This window comes from Manis javanica, chromosome 8 (genome assembly GCF_040802235.1).
Source record: "Manis javanica isolate MJ-LG chromosome 8, MJ_LKY, whole genome shotgun sequence".
Lineage (NCBI taxonomy): Eukaryota > Metazoa > Chordata > Mammalia > Pholidota > Manidae > Manis > Manis javanica.
In genome coordinates, this window is record NC_133163.1 from 28,299,407 (window position 1) to 28,315,844 (window position 16,438).

The 16,438-nt window shown below is 36.5% G+C and overlaps 1 protein-coding gene across 6 annotated transcripts in view; it reads right to left on the bottom strand.

Annotated features, from left to right (window-relative positions):
- Positions 1–16,438, bottom strand: part of PSEN1 (presenilin 1) — a 106,771-nt gene that overhangs the window by 28,151 nt on the left and 62,182 nt on the right. For all 6 annotated transcript variants that reach the window (XR_012133764.1, XM_073242177.1, XM_073242178.1 and 3 more), the window contains 3 exons: positions 9,506–9,573; positions 4,818–5,038; positions 192–290 (listed from right to left, as the gene is read on the bottom strand). Coding sequence is in view for 5 of the 6 variants with exons in the window: in XM_073242177.1 (XP_073098278.1) it covers positions 192–290; positions 4,818–5,038; positions 9,506–9,573 (388 nt within the window). In the remaining variant the exon portion in view is untranslated. The remainder of the gene's footprint in view (positions 1–191; positions 291–4,817; positions 5,039–9,505; positions 9,574–16,438) is intronic.

A 16,438-nucleotide genomic window follows, 5' to 3' on the forward strand; every position in this document is an offset into this window, starting at 1 on the left:
ACTGAAAACTCTCTTCAACAATGTCAAGTAGAAGACAATAGTTTGTGAAGAAACAGGTCTGAAGGAGTTCCCTTAATCCTATGCATTTTAAATGAGAAAAAAGTACCATGGTAACAATCACAACTACATTTGCTTGAGTTCCTATAAATTCTAAGCCGATTACTAATTTAACATCATTCTGAAATACTTACAGGAGTAAATGAGAGCAGGAAAGAGAGTTTCATTTCTCTCCTGAGCTGTTTCAACCAGCATCCGAAGTGGGCCTTTTGGACACAAAACAGCTACCAAATCTAGAAAGAGAAAAATAGGAAAAATATTTTAAAAATATATTGGCTAAACTTATAAATTGGTGTGGTAGGGAAGAATTAACCAAGGGAAAAGGTTTAATGTCTTTTTTTACACAACAAGATATTGAATTAATGTGAAAGAAATAGTAGGTAAACTGGTGGGGTAAAAAAAAACCTAAACAAGATACACAAAACCCCACAGAAGACCCTTGCAAATTTCATTTTGGTTTTGTCTATTTAGTTTCTTTACAGTGTATCATCACTGAATTCTAGGAATAAGTCTTCAAAGTTCGAAGAAAACAGGCAGAGATAATAACTAGACAGAATTATTTTAGAGCCACTGTCAATTTCTAGTAAGCAGAAACAAGGACAAGCCATTCCGAAACAAATCATACTTGTGAGCCACAAAAAGCAGCTTTACTCAGGAATTTAATAGAGGGGATTACTGAACTTTTTAAAATATGAAGAGTAGAGGAGAAGAGAATTTGTTCTCTTTTTTTTAAAAACAGTATATATACTATTTGGAGATACTTGAAATAAGAGGGCAGTAAATTTAAACAAAACAAAATAATAAATCTTTACATGATAAAATTTAGTATTTATTTTGTTTTCCTGTCAAAAGCACTTTACAAATATTCAGGTCTCAGAACACACATGGTCCTGGGAAGTGGCTTATTTTACAAAAGCAACAACTCATAGTAGTAGTAGTATGTCTAAATTACTCTTGATTCTACCATCATCTCTTTCCATCAACTGCAATTTTTCTTATACTTTCTCACAAATATTCAGAATATAGAAATACAGAAAATAATTTCAAACACTAAAAAATATAGAACAATTACAATTAGCATGTATAATGTTGGGGGAGGCACAGGGAGGGCTGTGCAACACAAAGACAAGTAGTGACTCTACAGCATCTCACTACGCTGATGGACAGTGACTGTAATGGGGTTTGTGGGGGGGACTTGGTGAGGTGGGGAGAGCCTAGTAAACAATGTTCCTCATGTAATTGTAGATTAATGATACCAAAAAAACCCATATATATATATTATATTTAGCTATACTTGTTCTATAGCTAAATTTGTAAAGGAAGACCTGATAGCTGGTGTTGACATTACTATCACTCAGATACATTTAAGTAAAAAAAAGCCTCATGCCTACAAGTGGTGATGTATTCTCATATATGACTACTCCTATTACCACCACTAATGTAGTAAGACATACACAAAAGAAATCTCTACTCTCACTGCTTCCACTTCTTTTGTTTTGATGAGAAAAGGGAAATGTGCCGAGCTCTGAAATAATGACTTTTCACCCTGTCTGAAGCTGCCATGTCCTATAACTACTATCTTGGTCTTGTGGTTTTGTGATATCCCTGACTCATAGAATTCCTAACTGACAAACTCCCTTATTTTTAGAGCAGTTGAAGTGAATGAAAATTTTGTTTTGAAAACTTTAAAACCTTTGTGACAAATTAGAACATCTTGAGACCTTGCAAAAATGGAGTTGAGAATCACTGCTCTAAATATTGGGTACAAATTTATCTTACTTAGCTTGAAATCAATATAATATTGTATATCACCTATACTTCAGTTAAAAAAATGATAGTATCCAAGGGAATGGGGTTGGGGGGGAGTCTCGTATTCAGAGGAACTAAAACTCTGTAGAGATAGTCATTTGTATTATGTGTGGAAGAAATGAGGGTTGAGGGAAGAAATAGTATAATGTAGTACAAAGAATGCTGGACTTGGGATTTAGATTCTATATCAAGCAGTGTGAACTTGGACAAATACGTCACCTCTCTAAACTTTAGGTTTCTTAGCAATAAAACCAGGATAACTGCCTTGCTCACTTCACAGGATCATGTATTTAAAAACAGCTACCATTTAATGATAGATACTGTTCTATGTGTATTATATGCATTGTTTCATTTAATCTTCACAATAACTAAGACTTTGGGGTTGACTATGTGTCTGCAGTCACAGTCATTAAGTAACAGAAGAGTTTGGATTTGAACCCATATAGGCTGCCTGTCTCCAGAAACAGTGCTTTTTCTTTTAAACATAAAAAATGGAACCAGACTATTAAACTCACTCCTGAGGGTATTAGTGATAGAAATACACCATGTTTCGTTTAATCAAATTTTAAAACACACACACACAGAAGTGAAATGGTCACTATTAACAATGTCTGCAACTCCAAAGTGGATAAAGGCCTTTATTATGGCTTTAATATGTGTAACCTTGATTTATATTTTGGTTATCTGTGAGCAAGATACTCTCAGTTGTTTTCCCCAAAGACAGAAACCCTAGATAAATAACTGCTGTTCCTACCCTGACAGAACCAGATGACTAGACCATTGGCAATGGCCCAAAAGTCTTTAAAAATGCACAGATGGAGCCAACTGTTGACAAGAGTGAGATGCTGCCTCAAGTTCAGCTAATTTTGCTGACCCTTGGATCCCATTTTTATTCAAGGATGTCTGTCTGGATTAAGGAACGAAGGGCAGCAGCTCTCCAGTTAAGTTCCACCACGTGCAGTTTTGATGCTGTCTGTAAAGTATACAAACTCCCATTGCTGTTCACTCCTTGATCCCAAAGGGCTCCCATACAGCCTTCGGTCTGAGAGAGTGGAGACCTCCTCTAGCACCCTGTTAACTGGCAAGGGACTAAGGACAGAAGAGGCCACCTTCTTCCACAGGTGGGGTATCTACAAGGGCCCAGACTTAGCTCTATCTTGTAGGTAACATTTAGCAAGGGGGCCCTGGTGGCTACACTGAACTTACGGAATGTGGTCTCCATGGCCCACAAAGTGTTATGGAGCTTCAGAGGTTCTGGGCCTGTGAGATCCTCTGTTTCCAGGAGAGCACAGTCTGCAGTCTGCAACTGCCATTCTAATGGTGATAGCATGAGACAAAAGAGGGCAGTTTCTCATATCAGGAATCCGTGGGCAACTAATCATCATCAATGGGTGATCCAGAGATTCAGGAGGCATGAGACAGGACACTACTGGGAGTGATTGCTGTATTACAATTTGGACAGATCTAGAGCCCTTTGTTGTTGGGGGCCCCAATTCAAGATGGACCAATTTGTAACAGCATAAAGAGGCTTACATAAAATTTGTAAATGAGGAATATGTTCCCTGCAGATCCCCAAAAGCCTAAAAGATTGTAGGCTTGTTTTAACACTGTGGGTATTGAAAGGGTCCATTGCTGTTCCTTGACAGTGTCAGAGATGAAGACTCCTCAGCTTAACAAATAATTTTCAGAAAATTAACCAGGGTGTTAGGGTCTTGGACTATGTACAGGGAAATGCCCATGCCCCCTTTTGAGCTCCTTTGTGAGTATTTTTGTGTCCTCAACAAGCACATCAAATGAATCTCTTCAGAGGGTAATATCAGAGTGATATTGTATCTGTGCCCCTGGACAAAGTTGGATGTGGTTAAGTTAGCCTGCAAAGACTGTGGGCAATGAAGTACCCCATGAGTAGCTAGGTAAAGGCACATTGTGTCCCTTTTGAAGGTGAAAAACATGTAAGTAACTGACTGCAAAGTATTTACCAGTTGCTGATTGGATGGGGGTTAGAATCGGCATTTTTAATCACAGCTATGCAGCAACAGATGAGTACTTTGCAAACCATCAAGTTCTATATAACTTAAGGTCATTATGAAAGTCAGGCATACAGAGCTATGACTTAGAGTTCTATGACCGATTGCTTGCATGTGAGAACAGAACCAGTCCAATTCTATTCTTGGTCAATCAAGAGGGAATGATGAGGTTTCCTACTACAGTCACCTGACATTTTAATAAGCATCTAAACAGGGATAAAAACCATGGTTTAATTATAAGATAGAGACCACATAATGACTTGTGAAAATGGATTTCTCTTTGGGTTTCATGCAGGATGATAGCCACAGATGAAACATCCATACAGCTGCCTTGGTTATTCAGGGCTAGGATACATTCTGACTGTTCAGGAACCATGTCACACTGGTTACTGCATTTGAATCTCACACTGCCCAAATGTCTTATTTTTTAAAGAATAATTATATCCAAATTGCCTTATAAAAAGTAGGTAACCTAATTTTGATTTTAAAAATTAACTATTTATATGTGTCAAGCACTCTGCTAGTGTTTATCAACATATATTCTGAACTCTTACAACTCTTGGAAGCATTGTTCCCATTTTAAAATGAGGAAATTAAAGCTCAAAGAGCCTGAATTACTGTCCTAAGGTCATAAAGATTGTCACTGGTAGAGATATAATTTGAATCTCAGTCTTCTGACCAGAAGTCTGTGGATCCTTCCACTAAATTCATTATGGAGTTAAATAAGGCAGTAATAAAACATTTTAAAAGAACTCAACCTCAAAAAATGGAAATCTTTATATGAAAGATACTACAGCTAATTCATTATTTACTGAAGAGCTATGGGATGTAACTGTTCTTTTCCCAAGTCAAGTCAACTGCAAGAGGAAGGAAAGCACACTGAGGTGTTTCTGTGATGAATAAAATGTCAGTCTTAAGTTTTACCATATACTGAAATCACAGCCAAGATGAGCCACGCTGTCCATTCTGGGAGGTACTTGATAAACACTAGGGCCATGAGGGCACTGATCATAATGAGATATGCCTGCTGGAGTCGCAGTGGACCTTTCCAGTGAATGGCAATCATTCCCACCACACCAAAATTCCAGATCAGAAGTGCAACAGTAATGTAGTCCATGGCAACGTTGTAGGTTTTAAACACTTCCCTGAAAAAAATAAAACACAGATCTAAAGAAGATTTATGTACAACAATTTTCATCAAAACATGTTTAAAACTATGGTTCCCAAATATTAGATATTCATATCCCAACTGTGCCAATATTTAACACTTTTCTTTAAATTAACTTTTTCCTCAAGCTGAGCTTATTTTAACAAAACAGTCTATCATTCACATAAATGGGAAATCAGTATCAAAGACCAAAGCTGTATAAAAAAGTACAAAAAAAATTTTGAAAGGCCATATTCCACCTAAAATGCCATATGTCACTTTGGGAAACCCTAGTGGAAAATATCTTAAAATTGGAAAAATTAAACATGCATAACAAATTTTATAGCTAGGACTTATGATGTTATTTTCATAAAATGAAATTTAGTGCAGCCATTAAAAATACATATTTTATACACATACAAACACAAAATATAGGCATGACACACTGTTAAACCTGAAACAAAAAAGGGATCTCATTTATGTGAAATACTGTATGAGACGGGAGATCAAGAGATTGATGTATTAATTCCTGAAGGATGACAGGGCTTAATCTTTGGTTGATGGGAATTTAGTCTTTTTATTTTTTCTTTATAGGTTTATAAAATGTCTTTTTCTTTTTTCTTCTTCTTTTTTTAATACAATGAATGTTAAGCATTTTTATAATGAAGAAAAATACTGTGTTAATTTTGGGGAAAAACTGAAGCACCTAAAAATAAAGAGATTACAAGTACAGAAGATGCCCTAGTAACTGAGGGGAAAGAAAGCACTCACTTATTTAAAGCTTAACTTTTGAGTTCTAGGTACTATCCAGAAAGATGATTTTCCTCCCATTTTGAAATTCCCAAAATAAACAATGAAATTTCTAGACAATGTGTATTAAGCATTTTAGATACCCTAGCTCTGAGAAAACAAAACCAAACAAAATCCAAACTGTTATTAATCTTTGGCTAGTAATACACGCATAAAACAGAAAATTCACAACATATACTGTAAAAAGTAAGTTTCCCTCCCCATCCTGTTCCACAGTTCCCCTCTGCAAAGGAAGGCACTATTATTTATTTTTGTATGTATCCTTCCAGAGAATGTTTATACGTACCATATATCTACTCCTCCCTATTAGACACAAATGATAACATATACGCTGTTCTATCCCAGGCTTTTTTCTTATAACAGTTCTCTAGGAGAACTTTCCACATTACAGTATTTACACATTAATGGCTTTATTGGATATGTTTACATAATTTACTTGACCAGTTTTCTGATGGACATTTAAACTGACTCCATTCTTTTGTTATTAGAAATAATGCTGCAATGATTGTCCCTACAAATTACCAGGTTCAGGACACACACAATTTAAAAGTTTATGCTGAACTCTTAATGAAAGCTATTTACCAATATGAGTGTTTATTTCCTGCAACCAAGCTAGATTAGGGTGTTTATCAAATTATTTGACTTTCATTAACTTAATGTATAGTTTTAATTAGCACTAATTTTATGTGGATGTGCATGTTTTCATACATTTAAGAGTAACTTATGTTTGCCTTTTAACTACTTTTTCATATCCTTCATGCCAATTTTTTCTGTTAGGTTATTGGTCTTACTGCCATGTGTAAGTTCTTTATATATAAAGTACATTAGCTTTTATCTATAAAATGAGTTGAAAATATGTTTAACAGTTTGTCATTCACCTTGATTTTGTTCATGGTTTGATCTATTGGTTTTTTGACTTTTGTATAAACGGTCTCTTCTTAATCCAGTGTTGAATATATAACATTGGATTAGGGTATATTAGAAATATATAACAAGTGTGCATTGTTATATATTTATAATGTATAATAAAACTTAAATATGAAAGCAAAACCATGAAGAGCTAGAGGAAACCAAAGGGAATGGGGAATCTAAAAATATATATATATGTATATTTTTAAATCTCATTACAAGGTCCTTCCTTAATCCAAAATTTTAATGTATATATGAGCATATATATAAACATACATAAATATGTGTGAATATGTGTGTGCACACATGCACGTGTAAATATATAAACATAAAACATTGGATTAAGGAAGGACCTTTTGTAACTTATTTAGTTCTATCTATCTATCTATCTATCTATCTATCTATCTATCTATCTATCTATCTATTTGATACATAATCTTATGAAGATTTCACATGAGCAACATTGTGGTTTCAACATTCACCCATATTATCAATTCCCACCCCCACCCCATTGTAGTCACTGTCTATCAGTGTAATAAGTATATCTACATATTTTTTAAATTCCCCATTCCCCTCAGTTTCCTCTATTTTTTTTTATGGTTTCACTTTCACATCTGAATTTTCAATCCATTTGACATTTAACCCTACGGGATAAGGAAAAAATCTGCATTTTTCTCCCAAATGACTGACTACCCAATTATCCCAACACCAATTTCTAGGTAAGCCATCTGTAGCCTACTGATTCTGTACTACCTTTATCATAAGTTCCGTTATGTATCTGAACATTTTTTCTAGTCTTCCTAATCTTTATTACTGGTACAGAAAAAGTTCAGGTTGTCACTATTTTAATTATTATAGTTTTATAATTTCATGTCTGGTATGACCAGTAGCCTTTCATTTCTCTTTTTCAAAACTCTTTGGGATACTTTCCCATACATATTTTTCCAAATAAACTTTAGAATCATCTTGTCCAGACTAAAAATAAATCCTATTTGTATTTTTGAGGGGGTTTATGTTAAATTTTAAAATAAACTTGGAGAGAATTGACATTATGATACTGTCTTTCTGTGTAATCTAGTCTAACATTCCATTTTTTCAGGTCTTCTTTTTAAGCCCTTCAAAGGGACTTAAAAATTACTTAACAGATCTTGCACAAGTTTTGTTTAATCTTAGATATTTTATCTTTTTTGCTACAATAAATGGTATTTTTTTCCTTTCATTATGTTTTCTAACAAGTTGTTTACATGAAGGCTATTGATATGTTTATTAGTTTTGTGTTCAATTACTTTACCAAATTTACTTAGTGATTCTAAATGATTTTTGATTAGTTCTGAAATCAAGTAAACAATCATTTTTCCTTTATTGATTATTTAACCTTCTTTTCCAGCTTGTATAGCTCATTTCTTTGTCTCATTTACTTGTGTTTGCTAGCCCCTCCAGAACAGTGGAGAGGAAACAGTGACAGAGGAAATCACCTTGTTCCTGACCTTAATGGGCATGCTTTTAGAGTTTCCCTATGAGGATGATAACTGGCCTTCAGAATGAGATTCATACATTTTACCGTATTAGAGAAGTAAGCATCTATTTGTTTTATTACAGAATTTGATAAAGAACAGGTGTTGAATTTTATCAAATGCCTTTAAGCATTATACAGAGATGATGGCCTACTAATGTGGTGACTTTCAGGGATAGTTCCTAATAATAAACCAGTTTTCCATTCTACAAACAAACTCGACTTGGTCATAATGTACTATTCCTTCAATATGTTGCTGAAGCCTGTTTGTCAATATTTAGTTACTTTTTGGCTTCAATAAATAGGATTTGTCTATAGTTTTCTTTTTCTTGATAATTGATACAGGTTTAGTATCAATGTTATGCTAGCTTCATAAAATGAATCTGAAGTTTTTCTTCTTTTTCTATTTTCTGGACAGTTAAAATAGTGTTAAGTTATCCACTCCTTAAGGATTTAGAATTTCCCTATGAAATCATTTAGGCCTAGCATCGTTGTTACTGGGATGGGAACCTCTTCAACAACTTCCTGTTTGTTTGGTTTTTTTTTTTTGCTCTATTTTAATTTTCTATTGCTTCAGTGGTCAGTTTTGGTAATTAATTTTTTCCTAGAAAATCATGCATTTCATAGAGATCCTCACGATTGTTCCTTTTGTCTGTGGTTATTTCCCCCACTTCTACCAAAGAATTTACTCTTCGGTTTATTTATTAGTCTTACTGCTTCTGTTCCTAATTTAAGAGCTGATGCAATGGTTTACAAACTGTACTCTGGAGTTGAGAAAGGCCAGGCTGGCAAATCTCTGAGCCTCTTTATTCCCTTCAACAGAGTAGCTCTACTTTTTTCTACTATTACATGTGAAATTTTCATATAAGATTTCATTTGAAAGAACTAAAACCAACAGATGGAACGATATAAAATTTGAAAATCAGTTAATTTAGGTTTACATACATTCTTGAAATTAACAGTCTGCTTCATAGATTTCTACTACAATATTAAATTATTTACTAAAAAGGCTTAGAACTAGTCTTGAGTTCTCTTGGTTCTATTTATTGTAAGAAAGGATCAATAAAAGAATATCCCTATGGATAATACTAACTAGTCTTATGTATACCAAGTGTGACCCACATATGGAAACAATAATTTAAGAGTAAATCATCAGTAAAGTACATGGCTTTAAGTGACAGAGCCCAAATAGTGCTGACTTCTGAAAAATAGACCAAATACTTCACCACTTACCCCAAGTAAATGAATGAAAAAAAGAACAGCAACAACAGAGATGAAATAATAAGCCAGGCATGGATAACCTAGAAAAGAGTTTCAAAAAATTAACACATCTCACAACCCTAAAAAAATGCAAATTTCTTACTTCAAAAATAGTATATTATTTCTGCATTTGTTGATTTTCAAATGGCATAACACAAATGGCTTTGGGTTCAGTGCATACTTACATAGACCTGTTCAGTGCTGAACAACTCATAAATAAAATAGAAATTTCAGAACATATACAGACCCTCATTCTTTTAGAAATAGGTAAATTTTTATAAGGAAAATAATGTATTCTAAATTCGTTCACTATGTAAGAACTTGTTCGTTATGCTTCAGAAGATTGGAGACTGACGAGAACTAGGCTTGAGATGGATTAATGATTGTGCATTGAGCATTGACCCCCCTATACAGAATTTTTTGTTGTTAACAACCATTTGATCAATAAATATGAGAGATGCCCTCTCAAAAAAATAAATAATAATAATGTATTCTAAAATAAATTATCAAAAGTCAAGACTTGACATTTAAACTTTTAACTACAACTAGTTAAAATTCTGAAATTTTGTAGTATTTCAGAAACAAATAATAGAGTAAAAAAAAACTGATCAATAAAATTCAATAAAACTTAAAGTCAGATGTTTAATTAGTTAGGTGACCTATGTATACTGTATCAACTGTCCAGAGGAATAGGCCTTCTAAACTATATAACCATTTGACAAAAGAATATACAGAATCTAAACTTTCAATATGTATAGCAATGCTGTCTATATTTGACATGTTTCATTAATAAGTATTAATATTATGAATTCTTTGACACTTACATCAGTCTGTCATTACCATATGGAATCCTACAGCACTATACAAACATGTTACTATTATGCATGTATAGCTTATTAATATGAAAAATACAATCAAAATTTTACTTTCGTAATCTATTATACAAGACAAAGATTTTAAATGATAATTTTGTGTAGTGGGTATATTTGTGAAAATACTATACAACCCGAGGAATTTAAAGTTTTTAAAAATAGAATGGAGAAGCATGATAAATTTTTAAGTAATTTCTAACCAAACGTGAAATTATTCTGAAGTGGATAGATCCATTATATGCTTTAATCTTTCAATGAACATTACTGTTTAGAGACAGAAGGAGCTACTTAACAAAAAACTTTTCCAAACACATCTCTTAATCAGAACAAGCCAAATCAAACCTTGAAAAAAGGACAGAAAAGGAAACCTCCAAATCAGGAATATTATTTTGTCTTCACTTTTAAAAAATCCCCACACTCATATCCCAAACCCAGTTGTTCCAGTAATCAGGCTCTAAGCTAGCAAAATCTAGTTGTGATTAGAATCTATGTTAACTTTCTCTTGTGGTTCTATTTTGATCATCCAAGGTGATCTATGGTTGTTCATTCCTTTCAAAGATTACTTAAAAATTCTTGCTGGCTCTCTTTCTTCAAACTTTATATAATGGTCCAATAAGGGAAAAGGTCAAAAGAATGGCTTTACATGGAAGTTGGTATTGCTTGGACATTCGAATGTATTCTAAACTGACTATCCAAATAAAACTAAATTAATTTCTGGTGTTCTTTCATAAAAACTTCCCCTAACATTTTATTATAAAAATTTGCAAACACACAAGCTTTAAAAAATTTTAGTGTACACCCATATATTACACAAGCACTACCATTAACATTTTTCTGTACTTGCTATGTAATATTTCTATCCATCTCTCCATCCATTGGTTCATTTTATTTTGAATACATATCAAGGTAAACTGAAGACACACATACACTTCCCTCTAAATACTTCAACTTTAGCAAAGTATTCAATATCACCAAAATATTCTAAAGGGAGCCCTTACTCTATTTCATCTTAAAAAATACCAGTAAAGCTTAAGCACTCTCCCCGCCTGAACCAGAACCCAATGCTCACAAGTTTCAGCTTTAGAAATAATTGAAGTTACAGAACTAAGAAATACATAAAATATTACAAAACAGAAAAGCCTTAACAAGTGGGAGATATATATTGGTATTCCATATTAAGCTCCAAATTAAAAGCCAGAGTAAATATTAAATACTAGAAATTCTCATCCTTTTTGAGAAATGCTTTTTACACTGTTGTTTTGGTAAGGGAACATGGGTATGTTGTTTATTTCAAAAAACAGCATTTTTCTGAATACAAAAAGTAACACATGCATACAACATTTAGAAAATACACTGAAAGAAAAAAATTCCTACCGACCAATGACAACACCAAAGTTTGATACTAACATTTTTTCAGACATGTTTTTTGTCTGCAGGTGTAAGGACATTTAACAATATTAGAATCAATACAGCTTTACAGTCTGCTTTTTAGAATTTAATTTTTTATTAGAGATAATTCTCATGCCACCAAATGTTTTTTGAAAATATGCTTTTCAAAAGTGGCTAAATAGGGGCGGAGCCAAGATGGCGGCGTGAGTAGAGCAGTGGAAATCTCCTCCCAAAAACACATAGAGCTATGAAAATATAACAAAGAAAAATCTTCCTAAAATAGAGACCACAGGACACAGGACAACATCCAGACCACATCCACACCTGCAAGAACCCAGCGCCTTGGGAAGGGGGTAAGATACAAGCCCCGGCCCAGCGGGACCCGAGCGCCCCTCCCCCACGGCTCCCAGCGGGTGGAAAGAAACCGGAGCGGTTTTTTTTTGGGGAGTGCTTTTTGGAAGCCTTAAAGGGACGGGCCCCCGTTGCTAGGGTGGCAGGGTGGCGGGACCAGTGAGCAGGTGCCTGGGACCGGTGCCTGAGGACAAAGAATATCCTGCGTTTCTCGCTGCGGGACCGGCGGGCGGGTGCCTGAGACCGGTGCCTGAGGACGGAGGAAATCGCGCGTTTTTCCCCCTTTTTTTTTCTCTTTTTGGCGAGCACATTTTGGAAGCCTTAAAGGGACAGGGACCCCGGTGCTAGGGAGGCAGGGTGGCGGGACTGGTGAGTGGGTGCCTGGGACCAGCGCCTGAGGACAAAGAATATCCCACGTTTTTCCCTGAGGGACCGGGGGGCGGGTGCCTGAGACCGGCACTTGAGGACAGAGAAAATCGCGTGTTTTTCCCCTTTTTTGCGAGTGCTTTTTGGAAGCCTAAAAGGGACAGAGACCCCGGTGCTAGGGAGGAAGGGCGGTGGGACTGGTGAGCGGGTGCCTGGGATCGGCGCCTGAGGACAAAGAATATCGCGCGTTTTTCCCTGTGGGACCGGTGGGCGGGTGCCTGACACCGGCACCTGAGGACGGAGGAAATCGCGCATTTTTCCCCTTTTTTTCTCTCTTTTTGGCGAGTGCTTTTTGGAAGCCTTAAAGGGACAGGGACCCCGGTGCTAGGGAGGCAGGGTGGCGGGACTGGTGAGCGGGTGCCTGGGACCAGCGCCTGAGGACAAAGAATATCGAGCGTTCCTTCCCTGCGGGACCGGTGGGCGGGTGCTATTTGGAAGCCTTGAAAGGACAGGGACCCTGGTGCTAGGGAGACAGGGCAGCAGGACCAGTGAGAGGGTGCCTGGGACCGGCACCTGAGGACAAAAAAAAAAAAAAAAAAAATCGCGTGTTTTTTCCTTCTTTTTTTCTTTCTGTTCCCTCTCTCGTTGTTGCTGCTGTTGTTTTGGTTTGGAGAGTGCTTTTTGGAAGTCTTAAAGGGGCAGGACAGGTCACTTACACCAGAGGCAGGGAATCTGGGGATCTCTGGGCACTCTAACCCCCTGGGCAGCAGGGAGCACAGAGGCCCCTTACGGAGATAAATAGCCTCCCGGCCGCTCCCCCTCCAACGGGGCTCCACCATTTTGGAGGAACAGCCCCAGCCAGGACAAGCCCACAGCAACAGCAACAGCGGAGATAAACCCCAAAGCAACTGGGCAGGAAGCAGAAGCCCTGTCTGCGCACAGCTGCCCAGCAAAAGCCACTAGAGGTCGCTATTCTCCCAGGAAAAGGCCACAAACCAACAAGAAGGGAAGCTCTTCCAGCGGTCACTTGTACCAGCTCTGCAAACTATCTCTATCACCATGAAAAGGCAAAACTACAGGCAGACAAAGATCACAGAGACAACACCTGAGAGGGAGACAGACCTAACCAGTCCTCCTGAAAAAGAATTCAAAATAGAAGTCATGAACATGCTGACGGAGATGCAGAGAAAAATGCAAGAGCAATGGGATGAGATGCAGAGAAAAATGCAAGAGCAGTGGGATGAAGTCCGGAAGGAGATCACAGGTATCAGGAAAGAGATCACAGAAGTGAAACAATCCCTGGAAGGATTTATAAGCAGAATGGATAAGATGCAAGAGGCCATTGAAGGAATAGAAGCCAGAGAACAGGAACGTATAGAAGCTGACATAGAGAGAGATAAAAGGATCTCCAGGAATGAAACAGCACTAAGAGAAATATGTGACCAATACAAAAGGAATAATATTCGTATTATACGGACACCAGAAGAGGAAGAAAGAGGAAAAGGGATAGAAAGTCTCTTTGAAGAAATAATTGCTGAAAACTTCCCCAAACTAGGGGAGGAAATAATCGAACAGACCATGAAATTACACAGAACTCCCAACAGAAAGGATCCAAGGAGGACAACACCAAGACACATAGTAATTAAAATGGCAAGGATCAAAGACAAGGAAAGAGTTTTAAAGGCAGCTAGAGAGAAAAAGGTCACCTATAAAGGAAAACCCATCAGGCTAACATCAGACTTCTCGACAGAAACCCTACAGGCCAGAAGAGAATGGCATGATATACTTAATGCAATGAAACAGAAGGGCCTTGAACCAAGGATACTGTATCCAGCACGACTATCATTTAAATATGATGGCGGGATTAAACAATTCCCAGAAAAGAAAAAGCTGAGGGAATTTGCTTCCCACAAACCACCTCTACAGGGCATCCTACAGGGACTGCTCTAGATGGGAGCACCCCTAAAAAGAGCACAGAACAAAACACACAACATATGAAGAATGGAGGAGGAGGAATAAGAAGGGAGAGAAGAAAAGAATCTCCAGACAGTGTATATAACAGCTCAATAAGCGAGCTAAGTTAGGCAGTAAGATACTAAAGAAGCTAACCTTGAACCTTTGGTAACCACGAATCTAAAGCCTGCAATGGCAATAAGTACGTATCTCTCAATAGTCACCCTAAATGTAAATGGACTTAATGCACCAATCAAAATACATAGAGTAATAGAATGGATAAAAAAGCAAGACCCATCTATATGCTGCTTACAAGAAACTCACCTTAAACCCAAAGATAAGCATAGACTAAAAGTCAATGGATGGAAAAACATATTTCAGGCAAACAACAGTGAGAAGAAAGCAGGGGTTGCAGTACTAATATCAGACAAAATAGACTTCAAAACAAAGAAAGTAACAAGAGATAAAGAAGGATACTACATAATGATAAAGGGCTCAGTCCAACAAGAGGATATAACCATTCTAAATATATATGCACCCAATACAGGAGCACCAGCATATGTGAAGCAAATACTAACAGAACTAAAGAGGGAAATAGACTGCAATGCATTCATTGTAGGAGACTTCAACACACCACTCACCCCAAAGGATAGATCCACTGGGCAGAAAATAAGTAACGACACACAGGCACTGAACAACACACCAGAACAGATGGACCTAATAGACATCTATAGAACTCTACATCCAAAAGCAACAGGATATACATTCTTCTCAAGTGCACATGGAACATTCTCCAGAATAGACCACATACTAGCTCACAAAAAGAGCCTCAGTAAATTCCAAAATACTGAAATTCTACCAACCAATTTTTCAGACCACAAAGGTATGAAAGTAGAAATAAATTCTACAAAGAAAACAAAAAGGCTCACAAACACATGGAGGCTTAACAACATGCTACTAAATAATCAATGGATCAATGAACAAATCAAAATAGAGATCAAGGAATATATAGAAACAAATGACAACAACACTAAGCCCCAACTTCTGTGGGATGCAGCGAAAGCAGTCTTAAGAGGAAAGTATATAGCAATCCAGGCACACTTGAAGAAGGAAGAGCAATCCCAAATGAATAGTCTAACATCACAATTATTAAAACTGGAAAAAGAAGAACAAATGAGGCCTAAAGTCAGCAGAAGGAGGGACATAATAAAGATCAGAGAAGAAATAAACAAAATTGAGAAGAATAAAATAGCAAAAATCAACGAAACCAAGAGCTGGTTCTTTGAGAAAATAAACAAAATAGATAAGCCTCTAGCCCAACTTATTAAGAGAAAAAGAGAGTCAACACAAATCAACATAATCAGAAATGAGAATGGAAAAATCACGACAGACTCCACAGAAATACAAAGAATTATTAAAGACTACTATGAAAACCTATATGCCAACAAGCTGGAAAACCTAGAAGAAATGGACAACTTCCTAGAAAAATACAACCTCCCAAGACTGACCAAGGAAGAAACACAAAAGTTAAACAAACCAATTACAAGCAAAGAAATTGAAACAGTAATCAAAAAACTACCCAAGAACAAAACCCCGGGGCCGGACGGATTTACCTCGGAATTTTATCAGACACACAGAGAAGACATAATACCCATTCTCCTTAAAGTGTTCCACAAAATAGAAGAAGAGGGAATACTCCCAAACTCATTCTATGAAGCCAACATCACCCTAATACCAAAACCAGGAAAAGACCCCACCAAAAAAGAAAATTACAGACCAATATCCCTGATGAATGTAGATGCAAAAATACTCAATAAAATATTAGCAAACAGAATTCAACAGTATATCAAAAGGATCATACACCATGACCAAGTGGGGTTCATCCCAGGGATGCAAGGATGGTACAACATTCGAAAATCCATCAACATCATCCACCACATCAACAAAAAGAAAGACAAAAACCACATGATCATCT